The following is a 17,730-nucleotide window of genomic DNA, read 5'->3' as shown; positions in this document are numbered from 1 at the left end:
CGCTGCAGTATAACACATCCGTCACATGTATAAGTCATCAGTCTAACTTCAGCAGACCAGAAAAAAATATTCGAGAGATGTTTGGGATGGATTATAGAATATCAGGAAGACCTGCAATGAAACCCTCCTTCAATGACCAGCTAAACCACTATCAGTAACAAAACATGCACATAATTTATTGTAGATTGTCAGTCACAATGTGTTTGTGAACCATTAGGTCAGCGCCCAAGATCAACTGCCTGAGCTTTTCACTCACTGTGGCATTCTTTGATGTGTCTGCTATGTAAAGATGAGGTTAGCAACCTTAACTTTAACAAGCAAAAACTGGAGCATTCAATAACACAGTGAACAGGAGCCTTTCTTTAATGACCGCGTTCACCATGTGGTTCCTTAAAGTCTCCTCAGAAATGCTGGCAACCTCAGGGGATATGTAAAGATTCATTAAAGAGTCACAGAGCTCATTAGCGTGACTGTCAAGTGTTGGAGTTTAAACTTGTTGAAATTCATTGGACGAACGAAAGGCAAAGCTTGCAGTGACAACAATTGTATTTTGACTGCTGCTCATGCTTCCACTCAGCCTTATGTGTTGTTCTCATGAACTCAAGAGATAATGAATTACAATTAAGAGTCCTTCATGCTTGGCTAATTCTACAGGGAGTTCTACACTTTGGGCGACAGCCATTGGAAGACAACACTGTGACTGGTATTGGTGAATCTTGTTTACCGAGACTCTGACTGACCACGTCGTGACACATTTCTTCTCCCCAGACTACTCATTAGACGACCTCTGGGAAATTGAATGCGGATGAACATGCACATGTCACATTCATTCGCAACACACTCATGCTTGTCTTTGAGTGATGCATGGATCTTTTACCACCTGCTCATGTCTGCTAATCAGGTAAATACACAACCCAGTTGCCTGAATAATTGTTAAACATCTCTGCAAACCAAAGATCTGCTACATTTGTATATTATTATGTAGCTGATATGTTGAAACTGTATGGTTCTTTACATTTGTACAATGCTATGGTTAATGTGTTTTATCACTTGCATTTGGAAAAGATCATGTCTTGGCTTAAACACCTGGTTTTGGTGCCACGTCACTTCTTACATCGATGGCAGCTTTTTTTATTGTCCATGTGTCCGGATGGTTCTGGTAATCCATGGTTTCTGGTTGTGACATGATTTAACTGTCCACACATCCCAGCCCCAACAAAACGGTCATAGAGTCGCTCTCCCTGCACATGTGCAGTGCAGCTCTGCAGCCACCTTAAAAGCATGTTGCAGTGACGCACAGTAGGAGCAGGACAGCCACTCACATTCTCACAACCCACTGGTCTTTATTTACCATAAGCACTCGCCTCCGCTCCTGTTCTTGCCAGAGTCCTCTGTTTTGTCAGATCGGCATATAGAGAGTCACAGGGTTAAATGGTGCTGTGGAGGATTTAGCCAAGTTTCAGTGAATAAAAGGATACTACAGTTCCTGTTATCCAACTGGAAACCGATACGGCTCGGAGGTTGTCTAATTTATTTTCCAGTGCCGGTACAATTGCTAGCAGGAGGCTAATTCAGCTGGTGCTCATCTTTTTCTCAATGTTTACTACTGTTTAATTTTGAAAACCTCTACCTTACTGACTAGCCAGCTAGCTGCTTATTAACAGTCGGCAAAAGGAGAGTTTATAGACTATTGAGTTGATTTCTTCATTCTGATGATTGACCACCAAAAGTGGCAAAATAGACATCAGAGCCTAAATTCTGAGCAGGTTTAATGGAGCTGACTGAGAGGTGACTGCAAACGTCCGCGCTGACATCACTCAAAAATATAACACATCCGTGGTTTGCAGAAATGTACAATGCCAACATTTTCTTCTGGTGGTCAGAGCGAAACACACAGACAACAGCAAACATCTTAACATGTGTGTACAGAATTGGGTGTTGTGTCAGCATCTTTTTAAATAAATTGATGCATGATCATGGTTCTGTTCTATGTTGCAGAGAGCCTTTGATGAATCTAAAAGAAACCGATAGCTCTCAAGGACACCTGAAAAGAGGCAGATGAGGAGGAAAGACAAAGCGAGAATCTGACCTGTTTGAGGTGTAAGAGAGCAGAGATGAGATAGAGGCTTTCAATTAGCAAAATAAATATCACCATTCAATAATGCAAAGTCATTATATACAGATATATGTTAACAGAATTACACATGACAAACAGCAGAACCTGCACTTCACAAACATGATCATCTAAAAGAATATAGAAATAAGCCTATTAGTCTGCTCCAGTAGATGGTCTGTTTAATTTTAATTACTCCTACTTAACCATCTGAACTAGCTCTATTGAAACCTGCCCCATTAAGACTCCATTATATTGGGGTGCATTGGTATTGCATCAGTCCTGGGCTATTTTTTCGCTAATCTGCTTTATAGAATTAAATCCTTTTATCATTTCATCCAAAAACTAGAGGTCACACTTGTCTAATTAAAATGCAAACATGGCTGTAAGCCGGTTTCCTTTTCATGTCAAAGTTTCCTCCTCAAACAAATGGGTCTGTGGATGGCTCTGTAGAGCTCATTGGTAAGCAGTGCTCAAAGTGGTGTATTGAAAAGCAGTTTCATTCCCTGTTGCTTTAAACTATGACAGGAGATTTGTTCTATCTGCTGCGGAGGGAACACTGTTGCAGTCTGCACACAGCATGCCACCTGAAACAGCAGACTGCTCAAAACACTCCACTGCGTGGATGAATAACAAAATGCGGAAAACAGTCCTGCTTAATTAGAGTATTTAGAAAAAATATGCCCCCCCCACCCACTGCATGTGAAGGCTGAGTGGATCTTACTCATGGAAAAGGTTTCCCTGAGTTTTGATGGTTCCAGGTTTCACATAATCACAGAGTGCAGTAAAAGATAGCCTGTTTACCACTTCAGTCTGTTACTCCCACACCAACTTTGGGTATCTGTGAGCAGAGCTAGACACAAGTTGAGTGTTTCTGAGAACAATTAGTCCTCCAGCACACCTCCAATTGACACTTAACATGTAAGAAGGACTTTTTGTCTACTAGCCTTTTTGATTCCTTAACCTGCTCATCTTACAGTAGCGGATCTTCCTACTGGGGACACAGGTGGATGATTTGTAACCTGAAACTGCTTTATTCAGGGTTTTTAGCGGTTTGAATAACTGGGCCTGTTTGTTTGGAGAGGAAGAGACCTTTACGGATAATTGGGCTCACTCAATGAACCTCCTGAACAATGAACAATGAAGGGATACTAACCGGGAGGAGTTTCAGCTTGTTGCAATCTGCAGTCCTTACCACTGGATCCCGCTAAAACCCCCGAAATCTTACACAGTAGCCCTGAAATGTGGTCATTAGTGAGTGATCCTCATAGTTATAACATTCAAGAGCAATGATTGGTATGGTGGAATGGATTGTATGTGAAGTAAATTTAAGAGAAAATAAAAAGTCAAAAGCCATCCGAACGACGAAATTGGCAAATTTGCCCATACCATATTCTTTTATTGTTTGTTATATATTTATTATTATTGTTTGTTAGCTAAGTTGTTTATTTATATTGCTAATAAATGCATTGTATTTGATGGAGTGGATGGGGCACCAGGTGATGCTTGCCCAGGGCACTGACTATGTTAGGCCCGGTACTGCTCCTCTACATGATTTCATCCTATTTGGCACACAGACTGACTTGAGCTGAACCGAAAGAAAGAAAGACTGTATTATTTTTTTCTGACAACATTTTGGCATTTTAATACAAAAAGCATCTGTCTTGCCTATTCAACAAGGCAAAGAGCCTACAGCCATGCTAGCAGCTCTGCGAGGTTTTACTTTCATAACAATCTCTTCAGTACTTTCTGAGAAATTTTACTTAAAGACAAAAATATTTACCTGCAGGTGGCAATAAAGGGAAGGTCAGGGGTTTACCAAAGTATATGGGATTCATTCTCTTGGGGGTATTTTTGCATTTACAGAATTCTTTTCATGTACATTCTTAAGCATATAACACATTTAGCTGCATTTTGTTACAGTCTCCATGTAGGTTGTGTATCCTGTTTGTTCCTGGTTTGTTTGGCTTTTAGCAGGATTAAGGAAAAATACCAGCTCGATTTACTTGTAACATAGTGGAGAGGTGTAGGATTGGCCAAGGAAGAACCCATAAAAATTTGGAGCAGATCAGAATCATGGGGTCGGTAAAGGGATTATTATTTCACTTACACTAACATTGCAGGATAAGGCATTTGGCCTTGGCGGAGGTCTTTTCTGAGGATCCTTCTACTTCAAAATGTCTTTAGATTCAGAAGTTCTTGATTTCTAATTTTGATGTAACTGTAGTTACTTATTCTCTCTCCACATCAACGGTCTGTGCTCAAAGTGCATCTTGAGAGTATACAAGTACACATAAACACATCACAAAAAATAGTCTTCCATTGATCTATTGCTGTTATCTTTATGTATTTCTAATGATTTCCACGTCAGTAATCTCAAGAGGATCAACAGAAGCACACAGAAAACCAACCTTTGTGTTTTCAAAGACATGTCAGAATATAAGGAGCTACAAGGTGAGAAATGCATTGCTGTTGTGGTAACATACAACAGATTCAGAGCCTTGAAAACAGATCTCGCTGTGGAGAGATTCTTCTTTATGACACTAGATGAGAGCCCTCAGAGCAAAGTGACACAGAGCTGATGACCAGATTATCAAGACTTCAACTGACTACAACTGCCAGCAGCACTGCGTCTCATGGCATTGTCCCGCTGCTTTTCTAGGAGGCAGCATCTTCACACTACCCTGCACTGGCATCTCATCTCTCCACTGCTGCTTCACTGATGAATAGTTTCATGAATATCTCAGGCATGAGATATTCATGAAACTATATGAAGGTAACCACAGTTGTGTGCAGAGCCCCCGTCAGCCTTGTAAATAAAAACCTCTCCGCTCTCACTCTGAATTTGAGTCGTAAAAAAAAAACAGGCTCCCCTGATTGCTTCCCCTCTCCTTTTTCATGAAAATGTGAGGAATCATAGTCTTATCAGCAATGGGGTTTGTTGTCGCTATGCCTGTTTCACATCTGCTTGTTTTTTCCTGATGACCTTGAAGGTTAATGCATTGTATACAAATGTAAATTGAGAAAAACACCTCATAGCCTGCTCTAGATCTATGCCAGCACTATGGCCATTTTTACATAAGTATTGATAGACACCTTTTGGAGTGCGAAGGCCAAGTTCATATGACAACAAATAGCAAATCCTTTGTGCAACTATTCGCACATGGGCACACACTGAAAAACAGAAAGAAATTCTTTGTTTTAATGGAATGCAGCCCATTAGTTCCTTACCAGAGGAGTGTTGCCATCACTATCATCCATGCGTGGCAATTTGAGTGGAAACTAAAATGTCAAACTGTCACGAGAAGGACACACACACAACTATAGTTTTTGGCAGAATCTTGAGTGCATGATGACAGTAAGACGCTCTGAATGTACAAGAGCATCTCTTTCGTTTTTATTTTTTCGTCATGAGACAAATTGACAAAATTTAAAGGTGAATATGAAGGTCATTAAAATCCTGATAACCTGTCAGATACAGAGAGATAGATGGATGGATGGATAGATGGATGGATAGACCCTAAAGCCATCAAGTGATGTCACATCCTTGGTGCGCCTCCCCTGCAGTCTGCTGGAACAGAAATATTTGAATATTTCCCCCCTGGCTCAAAACTTTTCTCCTCTGCGCTGCCTTCAGTCGGAGCACCGGGGGGGAGCGGTGGCTGTGATGCCGGTGAACGTGTGCTCCCTGTGCCGCCGTCGGAGCGCTCTGTCTGTGCCCGGCCAACAGTAGAGACACGGTTAGGTGAACGAGAGGAAAGGAGCTACATGTGAAAGGACTGCACCTTGGAGAAAAGTGGCTGCTGCCCGGAACCCGTAACCATGCGGGTCCTGTTGAGCGTCCTGTATCCCGTCCTCTCCCTCACCATCTTCGGATTATACCCTTCCATGGTGAGTTTTTTTAAAAATGTATTTTATATTATTTTCTCAGCGCTTTCTGCCACTTGTTTAATATCACAGCGTTTCTGTCATCATTAACGGGCGTATTATGCTTGGGTTTGAGGACCTCAAGCCTGTTTTTCTACAGTATCACTCGCCCAGGTACGTGCCAGTTTCTCTTATGGGGGCTGTCACGCCAAACTTCACTTAAAAGTCCCACAATTTTACGTTGCCATACTAACCATCACTAATACTAACATCGTAAAACAAGATTTAAAAAGCCTCGCAAACACACGGAATGCTCTACGCTTCGGTGCACGTTTAATGCACCTATTTGCACTTATTATCATAATAATAACTACAAAAAGCTATGAACAGCCAGCGGGGTTTAGTCTGCAGCGCGCCGCCACAAAGGTGGGCTAAAACAAGTAATCAGTTCTAAAACTTGGGAGTTTTTAGGACGCAGTCTTAGGTAGATTATGCAGCCTATGACGAATTTACAGAGAGACCCTGTTCATGCGTGTAGATACTTGAGTGATGTTTTATAGGGAATATATTTTCCCTAAAAGCGAGAAAACGTGACATTGCGATCATTTCAATGCAATTTTGCGTACCATATTAATAAGAAGACGAGAAAAAGGAAAGTAAGTGTATGTGCCATGCAATACGGGGGAACAACGAGCAAGCATCTTTACTTTCTCAGAATAGCATTGCGTTCATTTTATGTACTGAAGTCGGGTTTATGTTGAAACACAACAATTCATATTGTGGCTTATCTCATTTTATTATTTATTATCGCCCACTTGTGGATCTTCTCCTTTATCTGTACGATAAATGCAAGTGCATTAGGCGAGGCGATCATTTTATCAAAAGCTATTGATTGTTTTTTTTTTATATACATGGCGATGCTTAACACTTAAAGATGATTCCGCTTGTGCCGTAATAGTCCCGCAGGAGCATGAATATGTCCCCGTGGCATGACCTATTCGTCCCCCACCACGGACTGTCTCTCTCCTGTCTTAATTTAATACCGTCTTCATGTTTCTGTCACTACTTGGTTTATCTCACACTTAAGTAAATTTGATGGTAGGTGAATCGCATGTGCAGCGATTTTTAGTCTTGTAATCAGGGGAAGATTGAATGACAGTGACTAAAGCTGACAACTCCGTTCAAAGTAGTTTATGATTAATTGGAAAATCACTATGTTGCTGGTGGTCCTCTTGTGGTGTGGGTGTGGAGCTGTCCACTCACTGGTGCTGAAACTTCATACAGGCTGTCTCTGCAGCAACACTCAGAAGACGAGAAAACGTTGTCTATTATTTCACATGCAGTTGTCTAAACCTTTCTAAGCAGAGCACACTCAATAGCAGATACTATATACAAAGGGTTAAGTTACTAGATCCTTTTTTAGTCCTGAGACAAATAGGTGGTTAATCAGTTAGTCCACTGATGGGAGATAAACCAATTGTTAAGGAGATTATTGTAATTTATTGAGTATAAATACCAATATACTGTAGTTTTTCAGCTCCTCCAATATGGGGACCTTTTCGGTTTCATGTGATTTTAATTGCTTCTGCTCTTTGCAGTTGCGCACCCAAAAAAATTTCATAGGGGTGGAACAAAGGGGGCTACTGAAAATCCAGCGATGGTACACCAAAACCAAAAGTCATAACTGAATTTCAGTAATTTGCCTATGCCTGTTGAATTATAAAAGCTAGTTGAATACAGATATACTTTAGTTTCTTATTTTACAGTTTATGTTACTAATTGTCTGATGTGCACAGGCAGAGAGGACAGGGAGATTGATGGTAAGGATACAAAACATTTACTGAGAACAAGTCTTCTCAAATTTTGGGGAGACCCATGGTTACCCGTATAAACCCATTCAATTTAAAGATTTTAAGCTGAGAGTTCCGGAAGGGACCCTTTTGAAAAAAAAGCCATGCTAGTTGTTCCTTTGCCAAAATTTTGCTTAGTTTTGGAGCGTTATTTTAGGTCCCTTCCTGACAAGCTATGCTGACATGGGTGGTGGACAGTAATATCATAGTGTGTTCCATTTGTACTGGCTGCCCAGTGCATAAACAGTAGTGAAAGCTATAATAATACACTGTTTATTATCACTTCAGTCTTATTTGTGTGTCATTAAAACAGTCATGCACTTTGTACTGTCCAATTGTCTGTGGAGAAGTTGCTTCAGTGTTTGTATGTGCAAAATACAGCATAATGCATTGTTATTAGCTAGTATTGTTAACATTTTGCGAACCCCCCCCCAAAAAAAAGTAGTTCTTACATCAGTCAGCAATGAAAATAATCACAGTAGCTCTGCATCCCTGGTCCTGAGGTTTTTATTGTTGCATTGACGGAGAGCTCTGGATATCTACTCTGTGTCATTGTCTTTACATTTCAGCAATATATTTCTGCAGCGTTACCCCTGGTTGCCTCTGATGACTATCATTCAGTTCAGTTTCGATCTTTCATCTGTTTTTGATTAAATCAATGAATACATCGCTGCCATTGAGGAATATGAGATGCTTCTGGAGCAAGAGCTGCATGCAAATCACTAACGTGGCCCCAGAGGCCTTTCCGCTTCAGTGTTTAAAACCGATCTGGAGAGGCAAACCTTTTATAGTATTACACTATGCTGGAAATTATGAAGCTGTCACTCACACTGTCAAACCCGGTACACAAGGCTTTGTTCATTATAGTAAGGGGTGGCAGCCTCTACAGTGCCTCTTGGCATTTAAGTTTATGTGTCAGTGCTGCCTTTTGGTTTTTCCCCACAGGTTCAGTTTAGCAACTCCGAGGTCTATTCTGTATAAACTAGCTAAAGCTGGGGCTACTGATATGTATTCCGCTTTATCGTGGTGTGGCATGATCCTGGCAGATATCCTGCAATGTACACAACGGATCCCCAAGGAGTCTTTGTGAGAAAATGAAATATTTGCATAGTTTAGTTTTCCCTTATGGTCTGTGCCAGCCGGGTAATTACACAGTGACTGCTAACGGCACTGTGTTACTCTCATCATGATCACAATGATGACTGGAATTTGTGTTTTATGATTACACATTATATTCTGCACCTGGAGGACGTATTGATCGGGGGAGGAAGGGAGACTTAATAGACTCCAGGAGTCTGACGTCAGAGCAATTCAACTGCAAACTTAAAATTCACCAGACATATCTTCCTTTAGTCTTCACAGCTAATGGCTAAAAAATCAATTTTTAGATTTAAGGTTGAATTGCATTGATTTTATGTACGGTAGATTTCCGGGTTTTTTATCATTGTCATTCATTATAACTCTTTTTTATGATCTGGAAATGCCAGGTTATGATTCCTTTGCAGTATCTCCAGTATCACACTCATTCTAGCTACATTTAAGATTCAGCTCCAGTTATTAGCAGTCATGATATGACATTTGCAACTGATTGTGTGTGTTTTTTTGTTTGTTTTTTTTTTAAGATGAAATGAAGCAGTAGATAAGGGGATCTAATGCGTTTTCAGCTATGCTCAAACTGGCTTTTGTGCTTAATAGTGCCATGCTGTTCCCTGGGACATGAAGTAATCACGTTAGTGACAGCAAACAGGTGCCTAGCAAACCTTAATTCTTCTTAATATGTTTGCACCTTGGTGGATAAACAACAAATGATGTGCATGGCTGCACTGAACAGAACTAGCTTAACTGTGAATAATGTGGATGTTTGGGAGCAGTCTCTTTTGGGAGTTTAGTTACAACACCAGTGGGATGGAGCTTTGTGCAGACACTTGCACTTTGTGCTAGCCACTGTGAGTAGGTGGCAGGTGCCCGTATAACACACCCACATGCAGTCACACTCACACACAAACCCACTTTTAGAGTAAATGCCATTTTTGCACGTTTTCAGCTTTTATTTAAAGGCTTCAGCTTTTGATCACACGTGAAAAATTTGATCTGAAATATGATCACAGCTGCAAAGGTCGGGAAAATCCTGCAGAGAAAATGTTACTTCCTCTCATTGATATAACGTCCCATTGATCATTAATCATACAAAACACAGAAAGGCATTTTTTGAAGTTATTGTGCATTGTCGAGCTAAAGGGGCCGTCTGCCAGCAGCTGATGTTGTTTCTGCTCGTGTTAAAACCTTTTTTCAGCTTACATTAGCATTTATGTGGATGATACACTGAGGCTCAGTAGCAAAATTTATCTGGAACAGATGCCATATTAAAAGATGAGAAATGCTGTGGGCACACACCTACACATGCATACCACCATTTCATATTTCACATCGCCGTTTCCACCAGGGGCCAAATTAAAGATGACACCCACTAAATATATACGCGTCAACACAAACAAAGCAAACAGTGAGCCACGAGACTGCCAGCAAAGTCATTAGTTGTGACGCTGCGTGTTCCATGTTTGAAGCAGGGAGGGGGTTGTCAGAGCTGATGGGCTGGAAATAAAGAAAGTCCACTGATGATGGATGTGAATCGCTTAAACCAGCAGCAGGGTAAATATGTGATGCTTTCTGCTTGGACTTAGGAAGATGTTAGGCTGTTTGAGTCTGTGTGATGTTGTAATGAGTTTTCTGTCACTTTCTTTGAATATGTGCTTTAGGATGTGTCAGTTGTGTTTTATGTGGTGTGGGCACATTCTGTGGATAATTCAATTGAGCTTATGTTTGTCAGGAAAGTGAATTCATCCTGTTGTTGGTAATAAGATGTCTATGCACTGACAGTGACAGGTAAGCACCAGGGGCTGTAAAACAGAAACTTTCTATAGCCAAAGTCTTGAGGTAGGAGAGAGAGTCTAGGATAGGAATTTTTCCAATTTGGTATTACAGAAGCAACTCCTAGCTAACTTTGAAGCCTATTATATCTTACTTCATCCTATCTTAGGTTAGGAAATTCAAATACTCAATCCAAAATCGCTCATCAACTTTAATGTCTTCTACCTAGAAACTGATGCTACTTTTCCCAACGTGTCAAACTAAAAAACTTTATAACTGCTCATTGAAACATCCTGAAACACAGAAATGGAGTAAAAGCAGTAGCCACCACTTAACTTCAAGACAGATGAGTTAGAGGTGTTGGCAACATCTGTAGAGAAATCCAAAAATGCTCTTTTTGGGGAAATTTACAACAGTGCTAAAATGGAAGAAAGAGAGTGGGCTATGATAGCAGACACTCAGGCAGCCCAAATTGCTGTTGCCACCTTGGTTAAATTACATGACATAGCAGGCTGAGATATTTGCTATGACAGCCATTTCTGTTTGTAAATTGTCTTTTGCAAAAAAAAAAAAAAAAAAGTGCATTGTCATTTTCACCACAACCGGGAGAGCCCCAGGTCGCCAAGTCGGCCTACTCAAAGCTAGAGAAAGGTCTGGAAGCATGTCTGAAATGCTCTGGCTTGTTTTTATTTCTATAAACTAATCACAATTCACTGGGGTGGTGCTCAGCTTATGATGCAGAGACAGTGCCCCTGCAAAATAGTATCAGGCGGATTTTGTGTTTTGGTGGGGTGGAGGTAATCACTGTCATTAAAATGGCTAATACTCCACAAAAGAAAAGGCAAAAAAAAAAAAGAAAAAAGTATAAGATGGTTGTCAGATACATTTTACAGATAAAAAGGACAAACATACTAGGGCAGTATTTGGCAGTAGTTTGTGTTTACTAAAGAGCATTTTGTCATAAGCCTCTTAGTCAACAGCTGTGCCTGTTGACAGTTTGTTGGGTGTGTAAAAGCAATGAATGAGCATCCATATGGATTAAATAAGTAAGCTTACTCTACCTGCCAGAAAAGTAAAAGTTAGAATAGTTTAACAGTTTTCCTAAAGTTAGAAGTCTTTATTTAAGATGGTGGGAGGCTTGGATGCTTTTGTAATACACTTTTCTTATCTTAAAGTAGGATATGAACGCTGACTTAGGAACTATTCATCTCTAATGGCTCATTTCCTAAATCAGATCCAAACCCTTACTATGGTTGACAAACAAATAAGAAATTATCTTCAAGTTAAGGGGAAACTTAAATATTTTGTGAGGTTTTTGTGTCTAAGTGACTAATGGAGACAAATGTTTTTAAAATTGGTCTGGTATTGAGAGAGGTCATTGCAGCCACAGCGGTGAAACAGTCTGCAATGTAACCATTCGGGCAATTGTGCACCATCACTTTACGTCCAATAAGGGCCTGTGCCGATCTGCTCTCACAGACAGTCCTCTCAGTCTTTGTTGTGACAGCACCCGAGCTAAGGTGGTGGTGACATCACCAGCACCTTTTTGAAAAGTTCCAAGATTTTCAACTCAAATGGCCAGGAGAGGACGCACAAATAAAGCGGAGTGCCCTGAAAGAAGACGCTGGGTGCAGTGCTTTTTCCCCAGGCGGCCACATGCAGCCACAGACGCCTGCTCATCAGGGAACAATGGAAAAAGACAGCAGTCCTGAGTAAAATGTGCTTGGTGGACACCTGCCCCAAGGGTACTAGGCCCGGATTGTTGTTAGTGTGTCTGACAGAGAAAAAAAACACTAAATTTCTCTATAGAGAAATTGTGTTTTTCCTTATCTTTTGTTGATCTGGCTGTTTTTTTGTGTGTGTAACCAAACACACTCAAGGAAAAGTCTTGTTCTGAAATCTTCCCTGCACTCCTCTCACTCTAATGTTTCTACCAATGTTTGCCTGCTACATGTTATCTCTCACGAGATTTCACAATGAGACCTCTCCTCAAGTGAGACTTAGTCACAATAACTAACAGACCAGCGAAAGGTACAGAAACATTTAATTTCTTTTGAGAGTTCTTTCCATAATGATGTCAGATACTTCAGAAGCTTTTAGAGGATGTAAATTGATGGTGCACAACTGTGCACAAAGGAAAATAGGGTCCAGGTTGAAAAATACCAGTTTTCTTTTTCTGCATTAGAGCCCTGTGTCACCTATAAAAAATGTTACCCTCTTGCCCTTTTCTGGCTTCTATTTCATACTACTCTATCTAAAAAGGTATACATCAACAGATGTAATTCTAACATGTATAATTATAAAAAAACTTAAAATCACTTTCTTTTTCATATGATGATTATGAGTCTTTAAAGTGACTTCCTCTTGTTTGGTGCCCCTTTTTCACTCCTTTGGGTAAATGCAGCTCAGTTAACAGCAGTCTAAGCCATAATTACAGGAGTTGAGACTCGATGTTGAAACTATCAGGGGCATAGTTACAACCCTCTCCCTCCGTTGCCCTTATGATTACTGTAATTACAGCCCAAGCGGAGCTCATATCACGTGCATATCAGAGAGCTGAAAGGCTGATCTTGAGAGGAACTGAAGACATTTGTGGTCTCAATAAATTTATACTACACTCGATCAACCAGAGAGATGATCATGGGCTATGCTTGTTAATTTCTTACTAGGGAAGATAAAATGTAATATAACTTATTAAGGAGCTTTAAACAGAGAGGCTGATCTCAACTGATGTTGCACTAATAGAGCAGAGTTTATTTTGAGTTTGGTATAAGTTACCAAAAAAACATAGCATACCATAAGACAAACTAATTGTTTTTTAACTAATGACTGTATGTATTTATTGTATTCCATTTCATTAGGGTAACTGGACCTAAAAGACATTTTTCTTTACTTGCAATGTGAAATAGATGCCTGTAAGTCAGTAGATACATTTTTTTTTGTGAATCCAAAGCTCCACAATAACTTGTGTCACTATGAGTATAGGATCCAAGTCTTAAAGAGCAGCAGGATTTAATCATTTCATTCTCATTAAAGTTAGTAGAGGGCTAAACCAGAAATTTGGTGCACGGCCTTTGGATGTCATCCTCTCACAAAGTTGTTGATGTGCTTGCTCAATGGGCCTGACATCCTGTTCACACTGGTCGCGGAAGTGCCTCGATATGTTAATTGTCGCGCAGCTGCCATTCAGCAGTTGGCTAGCTGTTGACACCAGGACTGCATTTCTCTGCACCGGTCAGCAGCAATTCTCTACCTCTGCCTCTTTCTAATTACAGAGAGCTTTGTCCCTGTCTCTCTGTCCCTGCTTGCCTTTGTGTCTCTGGCTGTGTAACTGTGAGTGTATGTGTGTTCCTGTCTGTGTGTGTCTGCTTGCCTTTCTCTCCTCTCTGTTTAGACACAACTGACAAATGCTGTGGGAGCACTGGATGCAAATTTTATTGTTTATCATAAACAGATCATGTGTATCATATCTAATGTATCTTTTACATTGTTCATAACAGAGAATTTAGTGTGTGTTCCTGCCAGATTCGCTCATGGCTCGTGGAAAAAGTAGACCAGACGCCAAAACTATTGCTATAGATAGTGAGCTAGCCGTAGAGCTTGGGGCTGCGGCACTGCCAGTGTGAATGGTCTGATTGCTCAACAAGGGCGCCAAAAAGCAAGCAGCCGACGCTCCATGGAAAATCTGCGTGCTTCACAGCTGTTCCGCATCCAGTGTGAACTCAACATGAGAATATGGAAGATCAGAATAATTTTATACCCAAGAAGTATAACTCTTTAAGCTCTATGAGCCACTTCAGAAGTATCATAGGAATGAACAGGCCCCCAGTGCTTTATCTAGATCTTTTCATAGATCCATGGTTTACACAAATAAAGTTAGCAAATTTATCATTTGAAATGTGTATCAAATTTTGAAGCAACTGATTGATTTCTCACTGGCAACTGTCGATTTTCCCAACTAAAATTACAACTTTCGTGGCAGATTGGTAGATTTGATACATTTTTAAGCAGAAGTTGGTGGAGTAAAAGGACAGACTCTTTATTGTCTTGTAAAAAGGGTCTTTTTATGATGCACTTGATGGTTTCATGCATAGTATTGTGCTAAAAGGCTGATGCCAAGGCTGCATGTCCCGGGCAATAAGTCTCCATCCTCAGCAGTTGATGATCCTTGTAAAAGATATGGAAATGACATTATTGTTCTTGTATTAAAGTGTACAGCTAGTAAGTCCTTGTATTAATTATGTTACTGTTAATGTATTCTAACAAAACCCTTTTCGGCTAAGTAGCTGACATGATTTGCTCATTGCCTTTAGAAGTTGAAACTCAGTCAAGCTACTGTTGCTGTTAGTGACATAGTAAACCAGGCTATGCTACAGCAGATAAACACACCATTTTTTTTTCCATTTCTTACACATTCACTGTTGTATCTTTGATTTTGGAAAAGCTAGAAAAAAACAGACACCACCCTACACACTCTTAAAATGACAAGCATCACTCTTGCTACAGCACCATGCTCACTGCTTCAACATGTGGAGAAATCTGAAGCTTGTCACAAACCTGCTGCGCCTAGTTATGGTTGCTAAGCTATGATTGGACAATCACTGCACAGGGGAGGGATTAAGGCTAATGGTCAATTTTAGATCCCCAGTGCAGCTGTACAACAGAGATCAATTCCATTCAAAAATGTCTAAAATGTAAACATCAGGTTTTGCTGTCTACTCTTTTCTGTTATTACATCTGATAACTTCAATGTACAAAAGGAAATATGATTAATTGCTTTATCAGCAGTAGCCTCAGAAAACACGAAAGAGTCCACAAACTAGTTAGCCAGCTAATGACTGTATATTTACAGTGCATATATCCTGCTTTTATTCAAAAGAACATGTTAAGGCATATTCTCTTGAAGTTGGTAAAAAGACATTTGAAGAAACAGAAAGACACCAACTGAATTAAAAGTAGAAAGTAAGTTTAAGGAAAATAGTTACACCAAATAAATTGCAACATAACATCAAAGAACCTCTTAGGATGCACTAAACATACTAATGCACTGCTATCTAACTGTTTAAAGCAGTTATCTCATGGTGTACGTTTTACCCTAGTAGATCCTATAATTGCAGTTATTGGATACTGCCCTGTTGACACCAGACCAGTGCAAACACACACATTTCTTAAGTTATGCATCATCTTATATTCAGCACTTTCTTTTCCTTCTACACAAGAACCGAGGCTGAAGTGGCAAGTCTTCAACATCCCAGCACATTGACATCACGGCGACACATAATTACAAGGAGAAAATTCAAAGGTTGCTAAAGATCAAGAAATAATCAGGTGAACTCACTTTGCTGCGAAATGTTTTAGAAAGTATGCAGAATCTGTGACATTAATATGGCAGGAATGTCCTTTACCAAGATAAAAAAAAATGTCGAGAGTATCTTATGCAATACTAATGAGCATACTCTAACTTTGCGCACACTTAACCCTGAGATCCTGCCAAGATGTGTGCATGTTGATGACACAGATTTGATTCAGGCTTCAATTAAAGAAGGGTTCTTATCCAGACAGGCTGCTCCACTAGAATTAGCAACATAATAAGTAAAAATTCCAATTACAAGGCCTCCTCGGGTAAGACGTATCCCAAAAGAGCAATGCTTAAGATGAGGGTGCCTAAAATTTTTTATCAAATACACCAGTCTTATCTTAAAAATTCTGTTTTAATTTTATTTTTAATTTTGGTTACATTGATTTATCTACTACCCATCGTACTTTGAGACATATTCATCTTTTCAGCATATTGAAATATAACTTAATATCACAGCTGCTCACTATTCTGCTTGTGTATGCATCTGCCATTCAGTGTGGCCTGGAGATGTCCGCTGGCTTTACTCCACCGATAATGTTTGATGACTGTTTCATTATCGTCCTCAGTGGTGCTTACGACTGACAAGTCTCACTGAAACACACCCTACAGAAAAAGCACAAAGGTGTGAGCAAGATAATGCTGTAGCTCATTCAGAGACTGTCTGGGGCAGAATGTGCAGGAGCTCCTGCAGAATTATCTATTCAATCTTCTCTTCGCTGGGGTCAAAATGGGCAAGAAGGTGGCACGCCTCTAGGAAATTAATCTCCCTGCACGCTTTTCATCACAGTCACATCTAAGAGAAAAAGATGGCCTTTTCTTTTACTTCTTACCGTGTCTTTTCCCCACTCTCTTCTTCCCTTCATATGCATCATCTCTTTGTCAGTATCTTAGTGGAGCCTTTCTGGTCTCAGGATTATAGTTGCTGTTGCTGCTGCATTTAGGGGTGTTACCATTTGTCATAGCTGTCTTAGATGTCTGCAACAGTCTGGTTACAGAGCTGGCTGCACATGCGAGTTCATCTTCCCCTGCCATTAGAGCTAAAATGTTAACTCATTTAAGCTGTTTGATCATCAGTTACAGTCCTGACATGCGCATTCCACTCCACTTGCCTCCAATACCCTGGTGGCTTTTTGTTTGGACAGGTTGATAGATGACTGGATAGATAGCATCTGTTTAGGTCTCTGTCTCATGGCAGGCAGGACGGCAGCATTACTGTGATATGAGATTTAGTTTTATTGGCATCACTGGCACCTGGATTTGTCTCTGAATGTATTAACAGGGTTTTTTTTTCTCCTTAGTTTTAGGATCACACAATTTTAACCTGCTAATTCCACTGGATCACATGTTTTGCATCAACCAGTAGATTTTGGCTGGCTCTTGGTCTGTTGCTCAAATTATATGTTGTGCATTGCCTGTCACTTTAGACACAATAGGTATAGAAGCATATCGAGAGTAAGAGCTGCCCTTCTCTCTCTCTCTCTCTCTCTCTCTCTCTCTGTGTCTCTGACTCAGACAAAATTCAGATCAAACTCTAAACTAGGCAGTGCTGATCAAATATAAATCAAGATTGTGTTGCAACATTGTCTATTTTTTGTCTGTAGTATTATTTTAGTGCACTGTTTGGCTGTAATATGAGAATCCTTGAACAGGAAGTTGGCGCTATACTGAGTCCT

The 17,730-nt window shown here is 40.2% G+C and overlaps 1 protein-coding gene across 2 annotated transcripts in view; it reads left to right on the top strand.

The window, feature by feature from the left end:
• The window catches only part of olfm3a (olfactomedin 3a), a 51,251-nt gene that overhangs the window by 18,847 nt on the left and 14,674 nt on the right, over positions 1-17,730 (top strand). The window contains exon 3 of one of the 2 annotated variants that reach the window (XM_088072239.1): positions 5,751-6,004. The exons of the other annotated variant lie outside the window; for it this stretch is intronic. Within the exon in view, the coding sequence (XP_087928365.1) occupies positions 5,936-6,004 (69 nt within the window). The 5' untranslated portion in view covers positions 5,751-5,935. The remainder of the gene's footprint in view (positions 1-5,750; positions 6,005-17,730) is intronic. 2 annotated transcript variants of the gene reach the window in all.

This window comes from Plectropomus leopardus, chromosome 21, assembly GCF_026936395.1.
Source record: "Plectropomus leopardus strain MGB_pleo_1.0 chromosome 21, ASM2693639v1, whole genome shotgun sequence".
NCBI classification, from domain to species: domain Eukaryota; kingdom Metazoa; phylum Chordata; class Actinopteri; order Perciformes; family Serranidae; genus Plectropomus; species Plectropomus leopardus.
This window is presented reverse-complemented; position numbering and strand designations above follow the sequence as displayed.